Below are 26,108 nucleotides of genomic sequence, written 5' to 3'. Positions count from 1 at the left end.
TATATATATGCGCTTTATGACTAACATATCAAGATATATATGACCAATAGGTTATACTGGCATTACATTATATGCCATATGACCAATATGTTAGAAGAACAAAACAAACAGAGCAATATGTAACAAAATACGTAACCAATATATTTTGTTATTAATGTTTTTGATGTATGACCAAAACTTTATAAAGCCATATATGTCCTTTATAAATCAATAAAGTGTACTGACACATATTAAACTCTATATCTATTCAACAAATAGGTTATATAACAAATGTTATGTATAGCATAGAGGGTGTAAATTATATGGCATATGACCAATGTTTTATAATGCCCTCTGTATAACCAGTAGGTTATATGGGTCACATGTAATGATATATGGACAATAAATGAAGCTTTATCACCAAAATATTAAAATTAAAATATGACGTCATGTTAGAATATTTGACAAATATACTAACCCCAAATCTAAAATTAATCATTGTTTTAGTTTAAGCATATATCAGGCCTAATGTATATACCAACTATACATCATATGGTCAATATGTTACGACACATGACAAATATGTCAATTAACCTTTGACTTATCACCAATATATGCACATGTTGCGATATATGATGATATAGTTATATGATGCATGACCAATGCTATATTCTGTTGCATAACGCAAAAACATTGAGAATAATGAGTGAGCGCGAGGATCATCTTACCTAATCTCTATTTATTTATTTTAAGTCTCGTGCTAATGATCTGAACGCAGCGCGAGCCTGTAGTATATGCTAATTTAATTCATTGCTTTGGGTTCCTGTAGCTTTAAATGAAGGAAACTAGGCGAGGCTGAGATGCTGTCACTTAGCGGAGTCTCCGGCTCACGTGATACAAATGGCGTCTCCTTATTGGTAGGAGGCACGTGTCTAGGATACGGGAGTGCGACGTCACACGGGAGTCTCGTATTAAAAATAAGAACAAAAAAAATCCGTAGTGAAAGTATTTGAGAGCCAGTTGGCAGCTCTTTATTTAGCCGTTATTTGCTCACTGAGGCGCGACTATAGCACCGACTCCTACGGCGGCCTTACTATTATTATTACTATTATTAGTAATACTATTATTATCATTCTTATTAATAGTATGTTTTTGGCTTAATAACATTCCTCCAATATTGTTAGTAACTACTTCGTGGAGCTCGTTGTGGAATTAACATCTATAATTATGTTTTTGCTTTGTGCGCACAAGAAGCGCTCAGGTGGCATTTAAAATCCACAAAAGATTTTTTTTTTTCAACTTTCATTTTCAGTCGATCAGTTTTATTACATTTTAAACTGAAGAGAATCTAAATTCAAAGAGGAAAAATATAAAAAATAACTACAAAAAAAAAACTGGAAGTCGGGAGCGCTCGCCTTCGTGCGGGAGAGAAAGGGGTTAAGGAGAGTTTCAGGATGGAAGAGAAAGATCAGAGCAGCAGAGATGCAGGAGACGAATCCAACAGAGCCATCCTGCCGCTGCTCGAGCCTCCCGGAAACCTGCACCGGATCACCAACTTCTACATCGACAACATTTTGCGCCCGGACTTCGGACGCAGGAAAGAAAGCGCCGCCGCAGTGAACGCGACCGAGCGCAGCGATATTAACGTGTCCGGGAGAGAGAACCGGTGTCCTTCAGAGCCGGAGACCGGCACAGACCGAGCAGGATCACCGGGGTCGAGTGAAGGAGCATCAATCCCCGCCGTCAGCGGCTCGAAGCCCGGGGCCGAAAGCGGCGAGGATCAATGCGCAAACTCGCCTAATAACAAGCCAATGTTGTGGCCAGCCTGGGTTTACTGCACCAGATACTCGGACAGACCCTCATCAGGTCAGAGTTCATTTTGGAAATATACAAAAAAAACCTCATAATAGTAAAAATGATGAAATACATTATAATAATTAAATACATGAATTATCTTAAATAACAAAACATTACATTAAACCATAAATAACTAAACATTAAGCGTTAGTGCATCCGTATGTCAAATCATATGAAAATATAAACTACAAAACAAAACGATTTGATTGTTTTCTGATGTGTCTTGCATGCGTTTCTTTTATGTAAATAAGACCACGAACAACAAATATTCGATACATTCGGTGAAAAACTTCCGTTATTAACATACAGACAGCTCAATGTGAACAACTGGGGATATGCTAATTCTATTTACAACATCCTTAGCTATAACTTATTGGATTATAAAACAATAACTTACACGTTTGGAAAGAACTTTTAAATGATAAAGTGTGTATGGGGAAAAAAAACGTTTCCCAAACTGCGGTTCAGATCGTGTTTATTGTCAAGTCAGACAGTTTCTACACCTGCATTTGATTCGTTCGTGTCTGAGTATTTATATGCTTCATGAGTCTTAATTGTTAAAATCATAGAGGGTGAAGAATAAAACGTTTAAACAAATTAAGCCAAAATCACACAACTGCAGAAGATTTTAATGTGGTCCACACAGATATGTAAATCTTTATGCAGCTGAATTTAATTATTTGTTCAAATTTGGTTTCTTTTTTTAGCTCATAAGTAATCTACAGTAAACAGACCCTATGTATAGTGGCATATTTTACAGAAATTAAAATAATAAAGTTGTTTGCGTTAAGTTTGCCCAGAGTCTGGAAATGGCATCAATATAATTAGATGGAAATTTACTAAACCTTTGTGAGGCCATTTTAGCAGCCATACAGCACGAGTTTACTTTTTTGAAAGTGAATAAAAAAAGAAAAAATGTCAATAAATAATCAGTTTCCAATAACCTGTATATTAAAGACATTACAAGTATACTATTAAAAGTATATTTACAATTTTAAAAATTTAACTAAGGATTGTGAATAGATTGGCTACTTTAAATACCACAGCAAAAAAAAACATTTAAGACGATGTTAAGAGAACACCTTTCTCCTCTTCTTCTTCTTCTTCTTCTTATTATTATTATTATTAGAATTATTGTTTCTATTATTATTATTATTATTATTATTATTATTATTATTATTATTATTATTATTATTATAAATGCAGCAGTGTGTGTATTTGACGGCGATGCGCTATTACATGTTGTAGCTAAAGAATGGATTTGGCTGAAGATTTTCTATGAACGTATGTAGTACAACTTGAGCTTTAATAAAATTAAAATAGTATTTTTGTTGAGTTTTTGGCAAACCAAGCCAAGTTTAGCGCCTTTGTTCGGTCGAGGTCTTTGTTAATATTTCATTAGCATATTTTTGTTGGACAATGGAGATGAAGGGAGTCGAGGACTTCAGACATTTTGTGCTAAATTATATTAAATTCGATGAAGAATACAACTGTTTCAGTAAGAAATATTCTTAGCATCTTATAGGCACCCTGTACAGAATTAAATTGTGCTTCAAAGCAAAAGTTTCTTTGAAAAAAAAAACCTGTATACATTATTGTTATTATAATTACTTTGATTTATTTCCATTTCATTTATTATGCTTTCTGAGGTTCAAAACGTCCATTTTTGAGTGTAGATGATGTCATAATCAAGTCAAAAGACATTTTAAGTCGTAATGGCCAAACCGAGGATGTGTTGCTTTAATCTTTAGGCTTTTAGTTAGCTTGAAAGCTAAACAGTGATTTGATCAATTCATAAAGGACATAAATCAGATTATACATAAACGAAGGGGGGTTGAGGGAAATCTAGTTTATAATATGATATAAACACATAAAACAATCTTTAAAATAATAATAATAATAACTCATATATAATTATTAACTTATAGGCATGTGACCTGTTTGTAAAGTACACGATTTGATGTTGCATATCTAATAATGACATAATTCAGTCAGGAAAAGAAATATTCCAAAGCCAATCTCACATCACTGATTTCAGACTAACAGGAATAAACCGGAAGTAGTTATTCCGTGTACAGCCGTGCAGGCGCAGCACTTCCAGCAAAGTTTATAAACAGCAATAACAGCAAGAAGTGGTTATAAAAATGTAGTTGCTATGGAAACAGAGGAGGGAGGGAACGAGGAAAGAGAGGGAGGGGGGAAGGGACGAGTTAACCCCACCCCCTCCATACAACCACCCCCCACCCCAACCCCAAACCTCCAAAAAATACTCCAACACCCTTTCAGATATGGACATGTGTATGCAAATGTGTGTGTGAGAGAGAAAAAAGCTTTGTCTGGAGTTTTGAAGAACAAAAAATTCTTCCGGAAAGTTTAAAGTTACAGAGTATGCATACATAATAAAAAATAAAATAAAATAAAATAAAATAAAATAAAATAAAATAAAATAAAATAAATAAATAAATAAATAAACAAATAAACAAAATAAGAACAAAAATAATAATAATTATTATTGTTATTCTTCTTCTTCTTCTTCTTCTTCTTCTTATTATTATTATTATTATTATTATTATTATTATTATTATTATTATTATTATCTGCCTTTAAAGCCATGCTAGAAGGAAACACTCACAAAACGCACTTTTATGTAGTTAGAATAGTAGAGTAAAACTCGTTATAAGCTTCTGAATTTTTATTCAGGAAATTGCTATAAATGCACTGGGTGCATATTTAATACAATAAACAGCTATATTATTATTATTGCACTTGCAATAACGTTGAGCTACTACTGCCGAAAAGTTTCTGCTTCTAAATTTCAGGCGCTCCACTGTTACCATATCTCATAATGTTGGTGTTGTTTTTAAAGTTCTTATACGTGAAGAGAGTAATAATAATGATAATAATAATAATAATAATAATAATAATAATAATAATAATAATAATAATGATAATAATAATAATAATAATAATAATAATAATAATAATAATAATAATAATAACAATAATAATAATACTTCTTTTCAGAGACATGATATAGGCTAGAGCTCAAACATATTCTTATACGAAATAAATAACATATTTCGTATTTTTTCTCTTATTCTTATCTCTTGTTTGTCTTTTCTATTGTTGTTCTGTAATACCCATGCATTGAGATATTGTATTTAATCACATTTAATTTAGAATTTTAGTATCTCTGGCTTAGAATTTCTTAGAGGAAGTCGTCATAGAGTCGTGCTGCGCGTGCTGCTATAGACATAATAGATTATAATCTACAGAATGAGCAGACACATCAGATTTTCACTGCTATCCTGCAGAAAGTTTATTATAGGAGCGCGGGCTGGTGTAGTTTATCGGTTTCCGGTGTGTGAAACACACACACACACACACACACAAACACACACACGCACAGTGCAACAGTCAGGAACTTTTTCATTTCCTACCTAATCATGTAAAACAGAGCGGACCTTCTGAAATCCCACAGTGCACTGCGCTGTAGTAGGCGTAGTCTAGGGCTTGCACATCAACCAGGGCTGCCTGTAGTGAAAGGCAGCGTAAAAAATAGGCGTTATTATCATTATCTGCTTCTCCCAGTCATGCTATGAGTAAAAATCCTCTTAGTATATCTCATTATACCGCACTAACTGCTCTTCATGAGCGCGTGCTTTTGTGTATAAAATTATATATAGGAAATCACTAGAGAAAACTTTCTACTACTAAACGTGGTGTTAAACGTTGGTGTTAAATATTACATAAGTTGCTGTATGTAGAGAATCTTTTTCCTCTTCTTCTACTTATTATTATTATTATTATTATTATTATTATTATTATTATTATTATTGTTTTTAGCAGTAGCGAACAATCCACACCTCCCTACAGCAAACCTATCTCTCTGTCCGTGTGTGTGTGTGGTGTGCGTATTCAGGGCCCCGATCGCGTAGACCAAAGAAAAAGACTGTGACTCGGGAGGATAAGCGACCCCGCACGGCCTTCACGGCAGAACAGCTGCAACGGCTGAAGGCGGAGTTCCAGTCGAACCGGTACCTGACGGAGCAGAGGAGACAGAGCCTGGCCACCGAACTGCAGCTCAACGAGGCCCAGATCAAAATCTGGTTCCAGAACAAGAGGGCCAAAATCAAGAAGGCGACGGGCGCCAAGAACACACTAGCGCTACACCTGATGGCACAGGGGCTGTACAACCACTCCACCACCTCCACCAATAACGACAAATCAGACAGCGACTGATCACAACGCGTCATAACGCGCGCATAGACCTGAACCATGAGCGGCCTGGGTGCTCAGAGAAACCAGCGGAAACGGACTGGATGAGCTTTTATCACTCTGCAATACCTTTACGTAGCCTTTCATTTTATGTGGTATGAGTTTTATTTTGGTTTTAATTTTATAAAAAATATTTTTATTTGCAAACATTAAGTCTGCTGTCCACACAGATGAAGTAGCTACACTACACTACACTCTTAGAGAAAAGGGTACTACATGGTACCATTCCCTGGCCCTGTACTGGTGCCATCATGTTATACACTGTTAGTACCTGTAGTGCGTCTCGTCCCTAAAAACGACAACCTCGCCACGGTCCAGTTGTGCAGCTGAAATCGTTTGTTAAAGTTCACTCTTTCCACAGTCTCCAGGTGAAACCATGTGGTGCACTTTAGTACCTTTTTTTCTCAGAGTGTTTACGAGTTCTTATTTAAAATAAAGCGTTTCTGATTGACTCCTGATCTTTAATCCATGCTGAAGTCCAAAGAGTTTTTAATTTCCTTTCTACATTCAGGCAACTGTGATTTAAAAAATAAAAGTAAATATGTTTCTGTCCGTTATCCATGTTTAATGTCTAATGTTATGATTCCGGATGAATATTTTTTAAGTTTTATGGATTTTTTTTGTGTTAAATGGAATCTGGAATTTCTTCTTTGAAAAAATTAACATGATATGAATATGTGTACACATAATACGCATTATACTGTATTTATAGGTTTATAAGCAAAAGGTCTATTTAACTTTGTTGCAGGTTACACATCGGTTTTCGCACACAACACGGTCTCGCTCGGGAAAATTCGTAGGAACTCGTAAGAAAACAAAAGCAATGTGCGGCGGTTCAGCATCTGGAGCGTTTATTACGACTAGTTGGAAGTCCAACGAATTTTTTTATTTTATTTTTTTGCGTGAAATCGTGTTGTCATACAGATATTAATATAATTCTTTCATTTTCAGGTTCAGACAACTGAATGACGAGTCGCATAATGAATGGAAATACTTGACCCATGAATATCCTTTTCTTTCTTTTTTCTTTCTTTTATCCCTCAATTGATTCAACAATCCAATAATGCGTTCTTTTCTTCTTCGATTTTCTTCCCTCTTTCCTTCATTTTTTGAATCCTTCTTTTCTGCGTTGCTCAATTCATTCACAAATTCAGTCAATATCTTGCATTCTTTCTTTCATTTCTCAATTTGTTTCCTATTTAAATCTTTTTTTCCCCCATTTATTTCTCTTTTTTTCGTGCGTTTTTTCAAAGCAGTATCCTAGATTTGTGCTTTAGCTTGTTGAGTGTGGTTTTAATTTCATGATTTGGAAGAAAAAAGCATGAAGGCTATAGCTATATAGCTATATATTCTCTCAGACAGCAGATCTCATGGGCGACTTGATTTGAGTTCACAGTCGAAAAAATTTCTCATCTTTCCTTTTAACCATGTGTCACTTTCTACACAGAGTTGTTGAAACTAATTTCTACGAATTTGTATTTGTTTTGACGATTTCCCCCCTTTTGTGTCATCATGCAATAACTACGAGACAAGAACAGTTGAAGAAACCAAATTGTGACCTTTTATTTAGTGTGAACTGAGTCCTGTTGTAATTTTCGGGAGAAAAAATAAAAAAAGTGTGTATGATGGATCCATTCACCAAACAAACACACTTTGCCTTAAAGTTCTGAGAGGAACTGTTTTTTTTCCTATGAGAAACTGTGCTCTTCATTATCTATAGGCCTATAAAGAACAATTTACAGCAGAATCTACAAAGGATATAAAACAGAATGAGATAATTTAAGTTTCTTTCCTTCTTTTTTTTTAAATGTTGAATTTCATGTGGTTTTCTTTGGAGGTATTCATTAAAAACAGATGTACATAATTTGTATCATGTTTAATTGTGGCATTAAATCCAACTGGATGAACAAGTCAATAAAATAAGACTTATTTGTAAGGTCATGTTCATTTTCTTTATAGATACAGGAGGAAGTTTTGTTTCTAATATTTTAGAAAAACAAAATATTCGATCAGCGAATATAAAATTAGCATCAAGCCACAGTGAAGAAGAAATTGAATCCAGAAATTTGACAAATTATACAATTTCAAACCAGTAAGGGGAAAACTAAAATGTGATTTCACACAAACTGATCGTGAAATCAATCTTCACTGTCCTTGAACTAAAGTGCTTTAAAAATTAAATGCACTTTCTTACACTGTTAATTAAATCTTCCTGTAGAAATGACAGTAAAATCCCAGCAACAGGGCTTCCAGCTGTTTCTTGTCTCTTTTACTTGGATTTACACTTTATTTAATAAGTTCATGGCTTTCATGGATTCTTATGGACACTACGTTGTTACAAAATCAACATCATCATCATCACAATTTATAATAGTTTAACAAGTTAACAATTTAGAAAACAACAACAATGTTATGTCCCGACCAACTCCTTTTATAGGTGTTTGCTGTTAGTGTTTTATTCCCCTGTCAGTATTGCTAGTTGGTACACAACACAGCCAAACTCATATGTAACGCTCTGATTGGTTGTTGGTAAGGAAAAGGGCAGGGTTAAGTTAATTACAACTTCATTTTAAACCAGATTGGATTTATGTTGGGATCAGTGTGAGATTGCTAATTCAGGTAGCATGTAGACTATATGGTTTATTCATACAGAATTCAAAACCAGTAGATTCACTAAATCTAAGCTAACAAACCCGGAACTGATTTGTCATTTAGGCCTAAGAATTCGACATGGTTAGGAATTAGACATCAATGTCGAAAATCATGCAAGCTTCATTAAAGAAGCGAATCTAAAACTGTTAGTTGCTTTTAGCTTTTATTAACGCTTTTATTACTTTTAGGCAATGTATATTCAACAGACACTTCTGTGTTCACCGTAAAAGCTTTTATTACTTTTAGGCAAGGTACATTCACCTCTTCTCTGTCTATGAAATCAAACATCAACATTACATAAACTAGTATAGAACTATAACACAATTTTTACTCACACTTAAAATGTAAAACCATTAAAATGTAATCACTCTAAATGGTACAAACCAAAAGTAACTGGATTTTGTAACATAAGTATATGGCGGTCCCCCCAAATTTTTACCTGTCCATGTAAACATAAAAGTATATATATTTGAAGAACCTTTCCAGATAGTGATGGCACTTTTGGAAGTGGAAATATTGAAAATAAGCTAGAAAGAAGCAACAGAACAGAACTAGAAAATAAGAAATGAATAACAGCTCCTTAAATGGTGTCATAAATGAAAAACTTCAGTAGAAGATCAACTATGAAATATTTTTCTTGTTAATACTAGAAAATGAATAATGGATGTTCAAAAGTAAGAAATGACTAAAAGTAATGTGATCTAGGAGCCATGGTATATGTAGGTGTATTAGAAGCCTCAGCAGAAAGACTGCAGACTTGGAGCATGTAGAGATCATTTATGAGTATCTTCACACAGACTATGTGCAAAGAGAGAAAAAAGTTGTAAATCTGAATAGGATTCGATACAAAAAGGGCAGCGAAAAGCGACAGCAAAAAAGCCTTCGCAGCATTGACCTGCCTTCCTCAATGCAGCAGGATCTCATCTGCATTTCTATTCGCCAACATGGAAGTGGCCAGCAACTCCAAGCTTCTCTAGAAAGCGTAAAGAGAGGCTGAAGGTCAAAGCTCCCTCCCTCACGGCTCACAGGTGGCTCTCCTCCTCTCTCTCTCTCTGAAACCTTTCATTGCCTCCAGATTCAGCAACTTCAAGACTTTTATGCAAAGTTTTATGTTTCGACCTTTTCACCTTCAACCAAACTGGGTTCAGACAAAAGCTGATGTTCAAGACCTTTAAGCAGATTTAGATTTTGTTGTATTGTGCCATTAGCAGTGTCTTTAGATATCATGCCATGGTGTGATTTCCTGTTTTTAATTCTAAATTATTGACTCTTGCACCACAATAAAAGTACTGCCAGGTTTGATTCTAGTTGTCAGAATGAAGCAATATTTATAAAAAAATGAAAGAAACCTCTCTGAAAACCTGACTCTGAGCACAGACGTCTGAGCACAAATCTCAAAACTTCCTGTCAACCAGTCCTGACAGTCCCATTGTGTTAAAAAAAAACCCTCTCACAAAGTGTCGTACCTTCCAAAATCCAGGCGACTCATCAAATCCACACACATGCCCCGAGCTGAACTCCAACAAACAGCCGAGCCAAGGGCCAGCCACGCTTCTAAAGAAAATACATATCAGAAAAAGTATTGACGTCCCCCATTTGGCCCCTGTACAAAAGGGGCAGCGTCGTGACCCCTCCCCCACTGAGCCATTTATCCATAGTTTCTGGCCAGCTTCCTGGTCAGATCTGAATATGCAATAAAGAGCCTGAAAGCTCAATGACTAAAATATAATTAAGGCAGTGAGTAGAGGCAAAGGTGAAGAATGGAGACAACATCAGGCTAATTTCACACTCAGCTCGCCGATGCCCGAGCCCTCGCCTCACCGTGCAGATCAAAGTGCACTGGGAAAGTTAAAAGGAGGACTTAAGCATGCTAATCTCCAGGACAAATATATTTTAATCTTGTTAGAATACAAGTTAATGCTGAACTTAGCACTTGCTACAGCTTATATTTGCGAGCTGAGACTTTCAGGCCATCCTGCATCAGCTTGTGCAAAATTTTCACAAATCACGGATGGAGAACAAAGCGGCCATTACAAGGAAAACATAACAAAGCAAAGCAAACTCAGAGCTCTGCCTTAGCTCAGTCACCTAGTGCGCATAGGAAATGAGGCTTCGCTTGGCCAGTGTGTCTCAGCTGCACCTTGGTAACCCTTGATCTCTCATGGATTTAGGCTTAAGTCAGCCGGCTGAGCACAAAAGAGAAAAGCCACTTTCTTAGGCTGCAACATTTAGAAACGCAAACCAAGCTGCTTCCTCAGGCCTAAAAAGAAAAGAAGGGAGAGGAAAAAGAGGCTTAGAGGGTTAATTACATAGTCAGTTACAGAGTGAGTGTAAAAATTCTTGTAAAATTTGGCCCTACATGCTCATTCATTCTTTTAGATGAATCAGGTGGTCTAAAAATTATGGATAAGAAAGGAAGCAGCTAAGATGTTCCACTGTACACAGTGAAGAGACATGTTTAATTGTTTTTCACTGATTTATCACAGACAAGAATCAGCCAGGAATCAGATATCAAGTCTCTTCAAACCATTCCTTAAAAATGTGTGTAAAAAACAGTATTTATTAAATAACACACTGTTTGTTATAACTGACTGAAAATGACAGAGCGAGCAAGTGATGTAAGTTCTGTTACTGTCCCAGAGAGAGTTTGAATCCACTTAGAAGGCAGTGATTTGCCAACATTTTTTACCTGTTACATTTAATGCTGTGGAACATCCAAGTTAGTTCCGGTTCTCACTTACATTCTAGCAGATACTCTCACTCATGCAGACTGGCAAAGATGCCACGCTTCTTCACTAAGGCTGGCACAGAGGCCATGCCTCCTTCACTAAATGTGATGCAGATGCCACACCCCTCCACTAAAACGGACGCAGATGCCACACACATTCACTAAGACTGATACAGATGCCACACCCATTCACTAAGACTGATACAGATGCCACACCCCTTCACTAAGACTGATGCAGATGCCACAACCCCTTCACTAAGACTGATGCAGATGCCACACCCCCTTCACTAAGACTGATGCATATGCCACACCCCCTTCACTAAGACTGATGCAGATGCCACACCCCCTTCACTAAGACTGATGCAGATGCTACACCCCCTTCACTAAGACTGGCACAGAGGCTACACCTCATTCACTAAGACTGGCACAGAGGCTACACCTCATTCACTAAGACTGACACAGATTTTACACCCACTTCAGTAAGACTGACACAGATTCTACACCCCTTTCAGTAAGACTGGCACAGAGGCTACACCTCATTCACTAAGACTGACACAGATTCTACACCCACTTCAGTAAGACTGACACAGATTCTACACCCACTTCAGTAAGACTGACACAGATTCTACACCCCCTTCAGTAAGACTGGCACAGAGGCTACACCTCATTCAATAATATTGACACAGATTCTACACCCCCTTAAGTAAGACTGACACAGATTCTACATCCCCTTCAGTAAGACTGGCACAGAGGCTACACCTCATTCAATAAGACTGACACAGATTCTACACCCCCTTCAGTAAGACTGGCACAGAGGCTACACCTCATTCAATAAGACTGACACAGATTCTACACCCACTTCAGTAAGACTGACACAGATTCTACACCCCCTTCAGTAAGACTGACACAGATTCTACACCCCCTTCAGTAAGACTAAAGCAGATGCCACACCCCTTCACTGTGGGTTAAGGTGTTGGGCTACTGATCGGAAGGTCATGGGTTCGAACCCCAGGTCCACCAAGCTGCCACTGCTGGGCCCCTGAGCAAGGCCCTTAACCCTCAGTTACTCAGTTGTAAGTCACTCTGGATAAGGGTGTCTGCAAATGTAAATGTAAGACTGAAGCAGATGTCACACCCCCTTCACTAAGACTGACTCAAAGGCCACGCCTCCTTTACTAAAACCGACTCCGAGGCCACGCCTCCTTCCATGAGAAGAAGAGGTTCTTGTGAGAGAACCCATAACTCTTGGGATTTAGGTAGAACCATTCTTGCATTAATTGACTGATCAGTTCATTCATTTTTGGATTCTTTAGGAAGTTACACAGCGTGGCCATGTAGATCTGGAGTTTGTGTTTTAAGTGTAATTCTTTAGTTAAAGCATTAGAAAATGAACACAAACCTAAAAGGCTAAGAAGCTAGAAACTCTTAATGATCCCATTTTTCCCCCCAGGAGTGCATGTGTTACTATGGTTACCATGCAGTACAAAATCTAAAACATTGCTGATCATTTGCCTGACAATCCTCATTTATAATATGATCATGGAACTATATTCGGAGTCCACACATTTTATGTGCTGTTTTTACTTTACAAACTTCATCATTTTAGTGTTTTTATAAAAATTCATCAAAATAAAGCTCCTTAGGAGCCTGAGAAAAGCCATACGCACGCTGCACTGGGACACGTGTGCTGACCACATCCTTACGTGACCATGAAAACGCCGATGACATCAGCACACAATGCACTGCAGAATGTTGTGTAACTAAACGCGACTAGCTTCAGTGTTCAGAATAAAAAAATACTAAAGTCAGTCTCTGTTTAAAACACTTTTATTCTTCTTTATGAGCATACTATTACAACTCAACTTTACAACGGCGTACAAATCACTTTGGTCTCTGCTTGTTCATTCTGAAAGCTGGTCCTTCGTTGAGGTTCTGCTTAGAACCCGGTCCGGCTCTGAGCCCTTGAAGTGTTTGGTCAGAGTGTTGAATCACAGCTCAGTGTGCTGGAACGCGTCACTTTTACAGTGGCCTGAAAAACACAGCACACAGTGTTACACGTAACACAAAGTAGAAGAAGTGCAAGTGCCTCGGTCTGACAAGGAACTGTGTGTGTATATGTGTGTTTGTGTGTAGGTGTGTATAGTTTTCCTAAATCAACATTTAATCCAAACACAAAAATTTTAGCCAAAAAAGCTACAAATAATAAAATTGCTAACATTTAAAAACTAATATACTCATATACCAATTTGTCATTTAAAACAAGTTGTCAGACATTTATTTGGATTTGTTGTCCATGTTTATACCAACATTCGCTTTCTACCAACACACTATTTTATTTTTAGTCATGTTTCCATAATGAGATGCAAAACACACACCCACCCAACGCGCGCACACACACACACACACACACACACACACACACACACACACACACACACACACACACACACACACAAAATAAAGGAACCAAAATGGTCCATCAATAGTTCTGTGTACATTGCGGTGAAATGAACAAAAAAAATGCCCGCAAGTTCTAATTACACTAAAATATTGTGTATTAATATTAACGCAACCTGAAAGGTTTCACTAGTTCACATTCTGACATTCAAACATCACAATATTTGTAAAAAATTATTATTTTCACTAAGCTGTGCACAAATACATCTGCTATAAATTGTTCAAATTAAAATAAATAAATAAATAAATAAATAAATAAATGACTACTCAGACTGATGCAGCTAGCAACCAAATAAAATCACAAAAAAATAATCTAAAGGTATTTTATCGCAGATTTCTTGAAAAATTCCTTCAGACACAAACATCACACTCTGTATTATGCTGTAATCATGAAATAAGAAATATATCAGAGATCTAATTAGTAATAAATAAAATGCTGTTATTATAAAATGATATTATAAAAGATATTTTAACGCTACATTTGATCAGCTCAGAGTTTCTCACGGTAACAAACTGAAACTTGAGCAGACGCCACATCGACTGGTTCTTGATGAATAACGAGGCTTTTCAAGTTTATTTTACACTTAAATTCAGTTATCACTTTATTAGTAATAAATCCCGGGATACACACCCGCATGTTCAGAGAGCAGAGTGCGTAGCACATTTCCACATCGCAAAATTAAATAAAAATAAAAATTATGGATGTGAGCGCCGCACAAACGGTGTTTAATTCTAGAAGTAATTCGTTACTTGAGCTCATTTCCTGAACACCTTCACACGGGAGACGTGACGAAGCGAACGTCTGACTGTTTTTCATATAAATGTGTTATATAATCAAACAAAACACGAAGATTTCCATCCAAGAAATTTTATAACTTAAATATTTTACTACGTTCAGTTTTTTCCCGATGCAGATGATAAAAAAAACTACATTTAACCATTAACAAAACCTCTCACACGATTCACTTCAGAAAACTAGAAACCGGCTCTGAATTAAAAGACGATGCAACAACAATCCCGCAATGATGCAGATATGAAGCATCACATGTCAGTTTCTGATCACGTGTTAACATCTGATTTTCATTTCAGTGCCAATGTTTTTGAGGAACTAGTAAATATTCACAACAGCAGATTTTCGTAGGAAATTACACAAAGCAGCTTTACTGCAAAACTTCGTAGTCAGAATGTTTTTCTGTCTCATTTCATGAATTTCCATTTCATCGCAGCAACAGAAACTTGACAAGCGAATATTCTACAAAATGAAGGTTTACATACAAAACAACACCTTCTCTGTGCGGTTATTCAACCGGAACTGGCTATAAACTCACCGCACACATTAACACCTGCTGTTTAACATCAAAAGATTAAATTGAAGACTGGTTGGTCATCGTCTTGTGCTTGTGCCTTCTTTCTGTTTTCGGGGATGAAATAATTACTCAGACGAGAATAAAGGAGAATAATAATGACTCTATGACGACTTGTTTCATGTCGCTGCAACGTGATCATGATGTGACGTATTTCTGCATTTCCACGTGATCACAGCCGCTTTCGGGAGAAGCGGAAATGAAACGACATACTTCTGGCCTTTCATTATTTTTTTACACGCAAACACACACGATGACGTAATCAAAAAAAAACAAAAAAAAACACACACACAACACAATGACTATATTCAGAATAAGCAATACAAGTACAGTTACAGAGCTTTAAGAAAGTGTCACTTCCACTTGTTTTTTTAATTGTATTTTTTAAATATCAGTGTTAAACAAAGGCAAAATTTTATTAGAAAAAAATTACATTTGTATTTTACATTTTTTTCTAATTAATTTGAAAATTATTAGTGTTTAAGTGTATATTATGGCTGTATAGTTGCAAAAAATATTAACACACACAGACTTAAATATGAAATAAAATATAGCATCTTCAAAAATGTTTCATCCTAAAATCATAAAATGTGATTAATGTGATGTCATGAGATAAATAATAAACATGGTGCAGCCCGAGTGCACAAACAACCACTGCACTAGTGTGTGTGTGTCTGTGTGTGTGTACCTGACACTTCACTACATAACCTCTGGGCCACACGCTCGTCTTGTTGTGCAAACAGAGCGATGATGTCGTCCTCCAGCTCCTCCACGATGGTTTCACACTGAAACACACATCATATTTCACTACACAGCAAAAGAAAACATGAATGTTCCAAACAGTGTGTGTGTGTGGGGACGAGCGACGGCCATCTTTATCGTGCTAACGTACACACGGCTGCCATCTTGGAAAGCTCCTTGGAAAGAGGTGAAAGGATCTGATTGTGTAAAATGATTTATGATAAAACTAGCTTAAATTTTTCCAGCTTCATCAGTTTTACTTAAAATTTGAAACAGTCCAAAAAAACAAACAAACAAACAAACAAAAACATATTTCAGGTTTAAACTGAGCGCAAAACAGACAGAATTTTACAGATGTTGTATTATTTGTGGTTCAGTGGTGAGAGAAATTCACTACAACACACTCTCACAACTTGTGGACACAGGTGGATTTGGACATCCACAAAACTCAACATATCTGATGTCACTGTGAGAGTGAATAATGAGCTCATTTACCCAAAACAACCCTTTCTACTTCTGAAACCCAAGACAAGCTCTCTCTCTCTCTCTCTCTCTCTCTCTCTCTCTTTCTCTGTCTCTCCTTCTCTGTCTCTCCTTCGCTCACAGCTCTAAAAACTAAAAAAAAAAAAATCAACTTGGGAAAATATTCAATTACAAGACCACAAATCTTCCTTTTTTATCAGAATGCACTTGGACATACACAGAAAAACAATTCTGAGCACAAATTCATTTCTGTAGTAAAATAAATAAAGTACAATTGCTAAAGTTTCCAGTAGAGATGAATTTGGTTCAGTCAGAAATGTATTTATTTAGCTCTTCAGAAGATAAACATGTCCAAATGATTTAACTCTAATTAGATAAAAAAATAAAACTGAATACATTTTAAATAATATATACTGCTCTACAACATAAGGAAAGGCTGAAAGAAAAAAAAGCAAATAAATACTTACAGCAAACTTTAAGGATTCTGAACCTTCAGGTCCTGAGAATTTAAAATTTTTAAAATCTGGAAAGTTCCCGCCGTCGCTGCTCCTCGGTGCGAATCTTCTGTAGCTCTGTTGTTTAGTGGCAGGATCCTCGTACAGCGCGTACTCGCTCATGTTATTACAAACTCCCTCCAACAGCTCGGACAGGTGAGTCTCAGAGCGAGCCAGTGGAACCTACAAACCACAAAACTTCCACTTTTTACTACAAAAGCAAAAAAATATTACAAGTGAAAAAAAAACCCAGTGATAATAGAAGGGCAGGAGGGTCACGGTGATGACCTTTTCCTTCCGTTCATATTGAACAGAGCAGAGAAACGAGTCCACGGTGTGACCATGCTGACTTTTAACCTGCGTCCCGAAAAAGTTAGGAGAACAAAACAAAAAAAAAAAAAAAATGAGGCAGTGGCGTCTAGACAGGTCAAGGTGCAGCGATGCTCCCGCCCCCAGGGCCTCCCTCCGGAAGGGCGCAGGGGAAGGGGCAGGAGAAGAGAATGGAGCGCTGCCTGGGGGGTAAGCGGCGGGGAGGGGCGGTTGTCAACAGCAGCCAAGTGCAGGGTAAACAGCGCTCTCTCTCCTCCACCCTCGGCTGATCAAAGCAGGAAGTTTCTCCCTGTCATCCCGCTGAAAAAGGGGAGCAGGGGTGAGGAGGCATGGAGAGTAGAGTTGGGGGGTATTAACCGAGGAGGAGAAGAAGAAGAAGGGGTGGTGTGAAGGGGTATTTAGGGGCAGGTTGCGGATGAGCTGCATTTTTTTTCCAGCATGTAGATATGACCCCGGCTGCCCCCTTTCACACACAGTATGGACCCTTCCGGTCCCATTACATTAGAGAGGTGCTTTTTTTTGGCCTTCAACACACCCCATCCCGCCATCCACATCACCCCCTCCCTCCATCAACCTCCTCTTCTTCTCCTCTGAGGATCTGCGACACAAAGAAGCTTCCGTGGCTCACCGCCATCTGGTCACAAAATAAGACAAAAGGTCCCGGGGAAGAAGGACAGCGACCCGTGCGCTCATCCCTCCCGATTTTAATTAAAAAAAAAAACAGTCGGATGGATGCACAGAGAGAGAGAGAGAGAGGGAGAGAGAGAGAGACAGAAAGAGAGAGAGAGAGATAAGACAGGATACAATCGACTTGGAGCATGAATTAAGGAATGGCTCCAGTCGCTCCACAGGAACAGGAAGATGATAAAGAAAGGCACAAAGGCCACATTGTGTTGTGGAATATTATTGTGGAAAATGAAACAAAAGTGAGGACGGAGTTTAGCGTGAGAATAAATCAGATGAAACATCTCGGGTTATTATTCTCCAAACGCAACTCATTAAAGTCGTCAGAATTTCAGAGCTTCAAGCTTCTGGTGCTGGCTGGAGCTCGTCATCGTGAACATGGTGGGGAATTAAATTTGTGGCCGTAACAGTCGGAGGGGTTTGAATAGAGCCTGTCAATAAAGAATTTCTGCTGGGATAAAGGAGTGGGAGTGTGTGTGTGTGTGTGTGTGTGTGTGTGTGTGTGTGTGTGTGTGTGTGTGTGAGAGAAAGGCTGCTCGAGGATGCCATCCTTCACTGATTTTGCCTCAATGGAACAGCAACCAACATCAGAAGTGTTTTTTTTTTTTTTTAAAGGAAAAAACTGAGAGTAAAAAAAAATGACAAATTTAACAATTTCCCTCAAAGAAGATCAGCGATTGGACTTAATTTAATCAGACATTACAGGACTGTAACATAGTAACAGAGCATAAGAACGAACACTTCATTCACACGAGCAAGCAACAGATGATCGTTCGTTACTCAATTCAATTTATACATATTATGATGCTGAGAAGCAACAAATAAGAACAACTGTCTCGATCGATTCCTCGTATTAATCCTCCTGGGCGTGGGGTCAGACCCTTCTTCAGTTCCCCGTTTACAGATCAGTGGTCAGATCTGAGTTATTGCTCGACATAAAAATGGAAGAAAAACTCATAACTGTGGTTTCATCTCATCTTCACTCTCATTAAATGTTTACGTTGGGAAGAAAGTCTGGAATGAAGTAACAGGGATCGTCGGGGTCTCTGGTTAGCGAATGTAGTCAATACAAGAAGCTAGCTTTGCTAATCTAGTCTGAGAATGACGCTAATAAAAACCTGTCCATGTACCTGGTAAAAAACAAACAAACATAAAACACACGATAGATGTGATATTTAATCTGTGTTTATTTCTATTTTACAAATAAAAAAGGGGGGCAAATGCAAGAAACAAGCGTCACCTTTTAATATGTAACTGTTACAAAGGAGATTATAAATGTAAATAAATTAGTAATAATCAATTGTAGCAGTTATGTTTTGCTTTGTAGTGAAAAATAAATGATGAATTGTTTCAACGCAACTACAAGCTGGTTTAACTTCCCAGAGAGAGAGAGAGAAAAAGAGAGAGAAAGAGAGGAAAAGGCAGGCCTGAGTAAACACTTGTTATTCATCCGTGGCTACGATCAAAAGGAGATTAACCCCGAATCAATAGGCGAGTTGGCCACCTAATGACGCTCCCTGGACAGCCGGGGTCAGGCCTCTGAGTTCATTGGGTCTGACCTTTAAATACTGACACCATGGTTAAAGAGGAAACAGTTAAAACTGCCCTTTTTACGTCAGCAAGCGTTACGAGCCTCTGGATCTACAAAGGGCACACGGGGGTAGAGTAGTAGTACGGCTCAAAATGAGGAAAAATCAAAAACAAAACAAAAAAACATTGCTGATAAAATGACAAGGCTGTGATTTCTAATATGAGACATCAACTGTGCACCAGCTGCACCAGAAATATAAGAATAAATCGAAAGAAATCTGTCAAAGATTTTACAGTTAAAGTACTGTAGTTTTCGTTTCGTTTCTTTTTTTAATCAAGTAAATAACTAAAAAGAGAATAAGTATAATAAGATATCAGCGTCCAGTCAGATGCTAATTTCCACAGCTGCTCTGATTAATATGAGAAAGAAAAGAACGTTTATATATTGAAAGATTTTTCTACAAACCCACATGTTCAGTGATACTTTTATTTAAGATCTACACACCTCAATGATTTCACTCCGAAAAGTGAAAATAACTTTTGCAATTTTAAAGAAAGATTTAAAGCAGCTGCGTTCAGTCTCGTGTCTTGTGACGTCTCAACAATGCTAATGACTCTTTTGTTGCTTCTTTTGTGCTTTTAATTATTTTGTCAAGTTAGACTTATAAATAGATTATAGTGTGGGAAGTGTGGGAAGATTATTGTGTGTGTGTTGTATCCCCCCTCAGGTTGTGTTAGTGTGTGTGTTTGTGTGTAGTATATACATACTGATTGAACAAAACGTCTAATTTTACCTTTTTATCAGTGAGGCTTCCATCAGGATTCAATCTGAAGCCTCCAACATCGATGGTCTTCTTCGGGTCGATTTGGCTGATGGAGTATTTCAGCTCTTCAGCAATCGCCACGCAGGCTGCAGGACACGTGGCATCATTACACTTTTGTTTGTTTATTCATTGCACAGATGCAATATTTACATAGAAAACTTTTCCTAATAATTTATCAGAAAATGTAAGACGGTGAGGATTCGTGTAGCGTAAACAGTGACTAAGAATCCAAGCGTCGTAACAGTAGCTAGCTAATACTGCAGCCTGCTAGCTAATTAGCTAAAGTCAGAGATGTTTTGATGGAATTTTTTGATTATTCTTATTCATTTAAAAAAATAAAAAATAATAGTTACACATTTGTGTCTCACACCTCACTTAAAACTAGAACACACTTAAGTGAAATAAACACTCAAGCTGTTTTGCAATAAAATTAAATAATGGTGAAAATACTGAATATGTAATCTAACAAGCAGGGTGGAAATATATGATTTGGGAAACAGCTCTGGATTCTGAACTTAGGGATGAATTTCCATTTTGTTGCACAGAAGAATCAGTTAAAGGTCATAAGGTCATCAAAACACACTTTTAGTACTCTGAACCAGTGGGACTAAATAACGCTAAAGTCACACGTGAAGCTCCCTGTTGGGGAAACATATTATAACAAAACAAAAAAAAAATGTAATTATAAAAAATAATTATACGTGTACTTTAATAAAGTGATAAAATAAAGACGGTTGAACGTTATGAAAGACGTAGTGGTGGTTGTGTCCTGACATCGGGGTGGGGTTTAGTTACTGCTTAGTCATGCTCGATCATCCCCATGGGAACTGCCAGGCCTGGGTGCCTCTTAAAAACAGGATTTAAGGTGAATCCTCAGTGCTGGAGAGTTTAGTGTGCTGTAACCATCACAAGCTCATCAACACTTTAAGGAAAGTAATCAATAATTTAATGACTTTATGATGGACTGACCAACACAAAGCTGATTAATTTCCCTTATTTCCTTTCTACTGCAGCATCTCTCTAAGAGTGCATGTATTATAGAACATGCCTAAATTTTCTTACTATAAAAATAGTTTTTCTTTATCTCTTTAGAGTTACATTTCATGCAGTGGGACATCTAAACAAGTTAGTTCTCTCTTGAAGTCCCAGCTTTACCTCTGACTTTTGTAAAGCGATGACACTGGAGACTCCTTCCATGCTGGTTATATTTCAGAAAACATCACCAAATCAACATTTACACACATTTTCAAATTATTTATTTTTATCCTGTGTGAACGAGCTGTTACCATAGACAGGATAAGGTATCGGAGCAAGTGCATTAATATAAACCTGTGCTATTGTCAGAGAGAATTAATCGACATCTTTAACACTAACCATCACAATCCTCAGCACAAGACAATTCTCATCCCACCTGACTAACTCACCTGAGCAGTAAAGCACTTCATCTCTCTTCCCCTCTGCTGTTTTACATGTAACAGCCATCAGTACGAACACGAAGCCGAACCATTGCACCATACTGATGTCCTGCAGAGGAACATGATGTGAGGGAAAAGAAGAAGGTGAGAACACACCATGTACTTTACACATCTCCTTAAATATAGGTAGATTGCTGGGTTCAGGGGAAGAACAGGTAAATTGTGATTTGAGATGCAGCTACTGTCTGCTTTGCTTCCTGAAGTACTTCCTGGAGTTTACACTTCTTTGTGTTTTCTCAGTATCATGACAAGCTGCATGTTTTAGTCTTACTAACTTGAAGAAAAAATAAACAGAGGCTGGAGAGGAGATGTGTGTTTATAGCTGTTATAACTTGAGCAAGAACAGGAACTAACTTCAGAGACATTCCACAACATTAGCATTCTTTGATAAACAAAAAATATAAATACAACCATCAGCAATTTGCTGTTATAAATAATTTCCTATAAGAGCACACACTCAAACACACAGAGTTAATATTAGTAATATTACCAATAATTGTGTAATAATAGTGGTAAGAATTTTTAATTATTATTATTATTATTATTATGTATCTATCATCTATACATCATCTATCAAGAATATATACATACATAAATTCTTGATAGATGATGTATAGATTATATATATATATATATATATATATATATATATATATATATATATATATATATACACACACACACACACAATAAAACACCAGCAAACTTTTCTACACTCCTATCCTGTACTAGGCCACACGATAACTACCCTCTTTGGCTACGACCTGCATTTAGACTGATTAACTCCATTGATTTGTCCAGCTGTACAGGTCATCATAAGTATTGGCACCTCTGGTTGATGAACATTCACAGAAATATAGTTTTATATTAATCAGTCTCCTACTGCACGTGCACAGGATCTTAACAAAACTTCTCAATCAGTTACAGAAGGTGAAAAATCTGATACTTTTGTAAATAAAATATCATTGTAACCCCATCCAAAATATGCAAATCTATACACAGTAGATTTCTATTTGATCTAATGTAGTTAGGTGCACAGGTGGATCTGATCACCTGGATCAGACTTTACTGTATAAGCAGTTATAATGACATTATGTTCCTCATTTACTGTAAATATTGTCATGTCGCGGTGTAAACATGGCCCATGTGCACAACACTCCTGCGGGTGCTCTGTTTAGTTTGTTGTCATCTTACCTGTCTGATACTGAGGTGTAAAAAAACAGCAGGTGACAGAGCAAAACTTTCCCCTTTTAGAAAATTACGCGATTTACATACGTTAAAACACGATGATAGCTTTTAAAAACAAAGCTGGTGAACAGAAACTATCCACGTTCTGTCTCTCTGTGCTGCGAAAACAAGATTTGCAGGTTCTCTGTACAGAAAGGTACAATTGTGTTACGTGCAGGTCTGTAGCGTTGCCACGACCGACAAGCGTGCTGACAGCGGTGTTGATTGACACGTCTACTAGCCAATAACGTGGCTCCCTCCCACATGGCTGCCTAATGAAAGCTAAAGCTGCATAGGTACAGAGTACCCGGATGGAGAAGGAGTCGGACAGTAAAGTAATTCGGGTGGTGTGTAGCAATCTATGGATTAGTGGTATGCTAAATGATTCTTTTTAGGGATTCGACTCATTCGGTTCGGTACATTAAAACGATTCAAATCCTTCAATCAGTGATTCGTTCCAGTTTTTTTTAGTAAAATTAGAGATAATTATACTTTTTATGCACTAATTTATTACATAAAGCTTATATAGTTATCTTATAGTATAGTATATAGTATAGTTATAGTAAAAACAACGATAATAATGATTAGAATCAGTTTGTTTACAGTCTGCGCTTGACATAAACCCTTCAAAACAAATATTTAAAATGGGGTTTTAAGGATCATTAAGAGGAAAAAACATATTTGTTAAGATTCTCTTGTTAAGGAAGAGGAGAATTGACTTGTCACATGCTTTCATGTAGCTATTCAACAAAAATGCCTATTTTCTTCACTTCTGACTGTTTTAAAGAAAACACTCACCCTTAATCTAGTTATTACCTTTTTATTGAAGTACTGAGAATCAGAGAATCAGATTCAATATTCAATATTGTGACAGAAAAGTGTACAAAACGCAGCAGACATTGAGACTAAAGTGATATTTTCATAAACAGTGCATTATGAGTAAAACAAAAAAGACTGCTTCAACCACATTTTAGTCCATGTCCTCAGACCATGCAACAACTAGGTTATTCAGCTCCAAATGCATCCTGATAAGAATTTAGCTGCCTGTCATGATGAGGATCACTCACCAGCCAGGATAGCAACTGATGCACAAGGTCCAGTTTTGCCAAACTTTACCCAACTGTGAACAGTTTTGGCTAAAGCTGTGAATCTGTTGCCCACCTGCCCCCTGCAATTAAACCATATGGATGAGGCAGAGGCTGGTCTTCCTGAGCCAACCGTTTTGGCACTATACATTTTGGAATGTGAAATAAAGATTAGAGCTGAAATCAAAGAGTCTATTCCAATTCATTGTTGCCACTTTATATATTCATTTAGCAACATTTAGCAACACCCAGCAGCATTAAGCTGAATTAATCCTGAAACTGAAATATAAATTGATTGGTTATATAAAAAGGTGATCCTTCTAGTATACAGTATACCGTAAAATTAAAACTGAATGTTTGATTTATGTATTAAAGATTGATTTATGTAGTAAATGCAAAAGTCTGATTAATTAGATTGAATTCATGTTAAATCTGTCTGTGCATCCAGTCTATCTGGTGAATTAGATGCCTTGTATTTTATTTGATATTAAAACAAGTTAGGTGTGATCTATTAAAGCAGAGTCTGTCATTTTCTGTAAGAGTAGTGGAAATAACACACTATTATCAAAGTCATTGCATTTAAAATTATTATTAATACCAACTGGATTATGACTGTTTTACTACAAAGTGATTCTATTTCATAAATGAAAGTCTCTAGCTTAAATTAATATCCAAATAAATATTTTACATTTTTTAAAGTAACATGCCTAATTTTAACAAATAATTTGTTTGTTATAGAATTCTTTATTGAGAAGCTCGTTTTTTTCTCTTTTTTTAAAGCCTTACGTTAAAAGATTGCAAAAGTTTATATGATGAGAAAATGGTGAATTAAATGTACATCTTGTTAAAAAACTAAAGACAGACACATGAACATTAAATGCATCAGATGTGCTGTATAAACCTTGATGAAATAATGAAATACCAAAATAAAACATTGAAAAACAAATATCCTGCAAAAATTCCAGTTACTAACTGTTTTAATTGATTATTTATTCTCGGTACTACTTAAATACTAAATTACCAAAATACTGAATACTGATAGATATTTAGTGCTTATTACTGCAAATACTTAAAATATATTGCCCACATGCCTGTGCTAAGACCAGCACCGTGTTAAGTATCTAATCTGCTAACAAGCTAGCTAATTATCTTCAGCTTCATTCATTCATTCATTCATTCATCTTCAACCACTTATCCGAACTACCTCGGGTCATGTATCTTCAGCTTCTGTTTGCTAATTAGTAACTGACACCAAACAGTGACTTCTGGCTAGTGATACGTTAGTATTTAAAAATAAGTTACATAAAAATAACTATAAATATGCAAAATAACAAACATCTTTGCACAGTTAATGATTTTGTGGTAGTAATGTTTATTTGTTGATAGTATTATTTTCCCATTGGCTACAATTTAGAGCACATTTTAATGAAATAAATAATATATTTAATAAAATGTTAGATTGTGCAAAACGTAGCTAATGAAAGTGTACAAAGGCTTTCCTTAGCTGTTTATAGTAAACAACATTTTAGTTATGTTTTACTTTAGTGTGTTAATGTAGACTCAAAGCATATTAACAGTATTTTGTGTCAGATGGTTACATTTTTCAGGAATTTTTGTAGGACACCTGAGGAAAATATGTTCAGATAGGTGAAATGTAATGCTTTATAAATTTAAAGCTCTTTTTCTTTTCATTAATAGGAGTTTGGTTTGTTTACTGCTGTTCAGATGTGTGAAAATAAGTTGCGTTGGTTTAAGATAATTACTGTTTGTCACTGAAAGGCTGTGTGTTTACATGGTTTAATTGGTTTGCATGCAACACTGCTGCTTCTAATCAGTGCACTTGTCTTTGGGAGAAACTTTTTTTTATCTAGTAGGTTAATCCTTAACAGAACAGTTTGTTGAAATAATTTGATACAATAA

At 36.6% G+C, this 26,108-nt stretch overlaps 2 protein-coding genes across 2 annotated transcripts; one reads left to right on the top strand and one right to left on the bottom strand.

Moving 5' to 3' along the window:
* The first annotated feature begins 1,135 nt into the window (after positions 1–1,135).
* en2b (engrailed homeobox 2b) lies at positions 1,136–6,544 on the top strand. Its single transcript, XM_060873389.1, has 2 exons — positions 1,136–1,845; positions 5,759–6,544. Exons 1-2 carry the CDS (start codon positions 1,434–1,436, stop codon positions 6,076–6,078), a joined length of 732 nt encoding a protein of 243 aa, XP_060729372.1. The 5' UTR covers positions 1,136–1,433; the 3' UTR covers positions 6,079–6,544.
* A 6,761-nt stretch (positions 6,545–13,305) lies between these two features.
* Positions 13,306–23,331, bottom strand: cnpy1 (canopy FGF signaling regulator 1). Its single transcript, XM_060873392.1, has 6 exons — positions 23,071–23,331; positions 21,826–21,925; positions 20,372–20,487; positions 17,007–17,216; positions 16,004–16,100; positions 13,306–13,523 (listed from the first exon to the last, which is right to left on the bottom strand). Exons 2-6 carry the CDS (start codon positions 21,914–21,916, stop codon positions 13,483–13,485), a joined length of 555 nt encoding a protein of 184 aa, XP_060729375.1. The 5' UTR covers positions 21,917–21,925; positions 23,071–23,331; the 3' UTR covers positions 13,306–13,482.
* Between the last annotated feature and the right edge of the window lie 2,777 nt (positions 23,332–26,108).

The sequence above is a fragment of the Tachysurus vachellii genome, chromosome 1, assembly GCF_030014155.1.
Source record: "Tachysurus vachellii isolate PV-2020 chromosome 1, HZAU_Pvac_v1, whole genome shotgun sequence".
Taxonomy (NCBI): Eukaryota; Metazoa; Chordata; class Actinopteri; order Siluriformes; family Bagridae; genus Tachysurus; species Tachysurus vachellii.
Note: the sequence above shows the minus strand (reverse complement) of the source record. Positions and strands in the feature narration are given on the sequence as shown.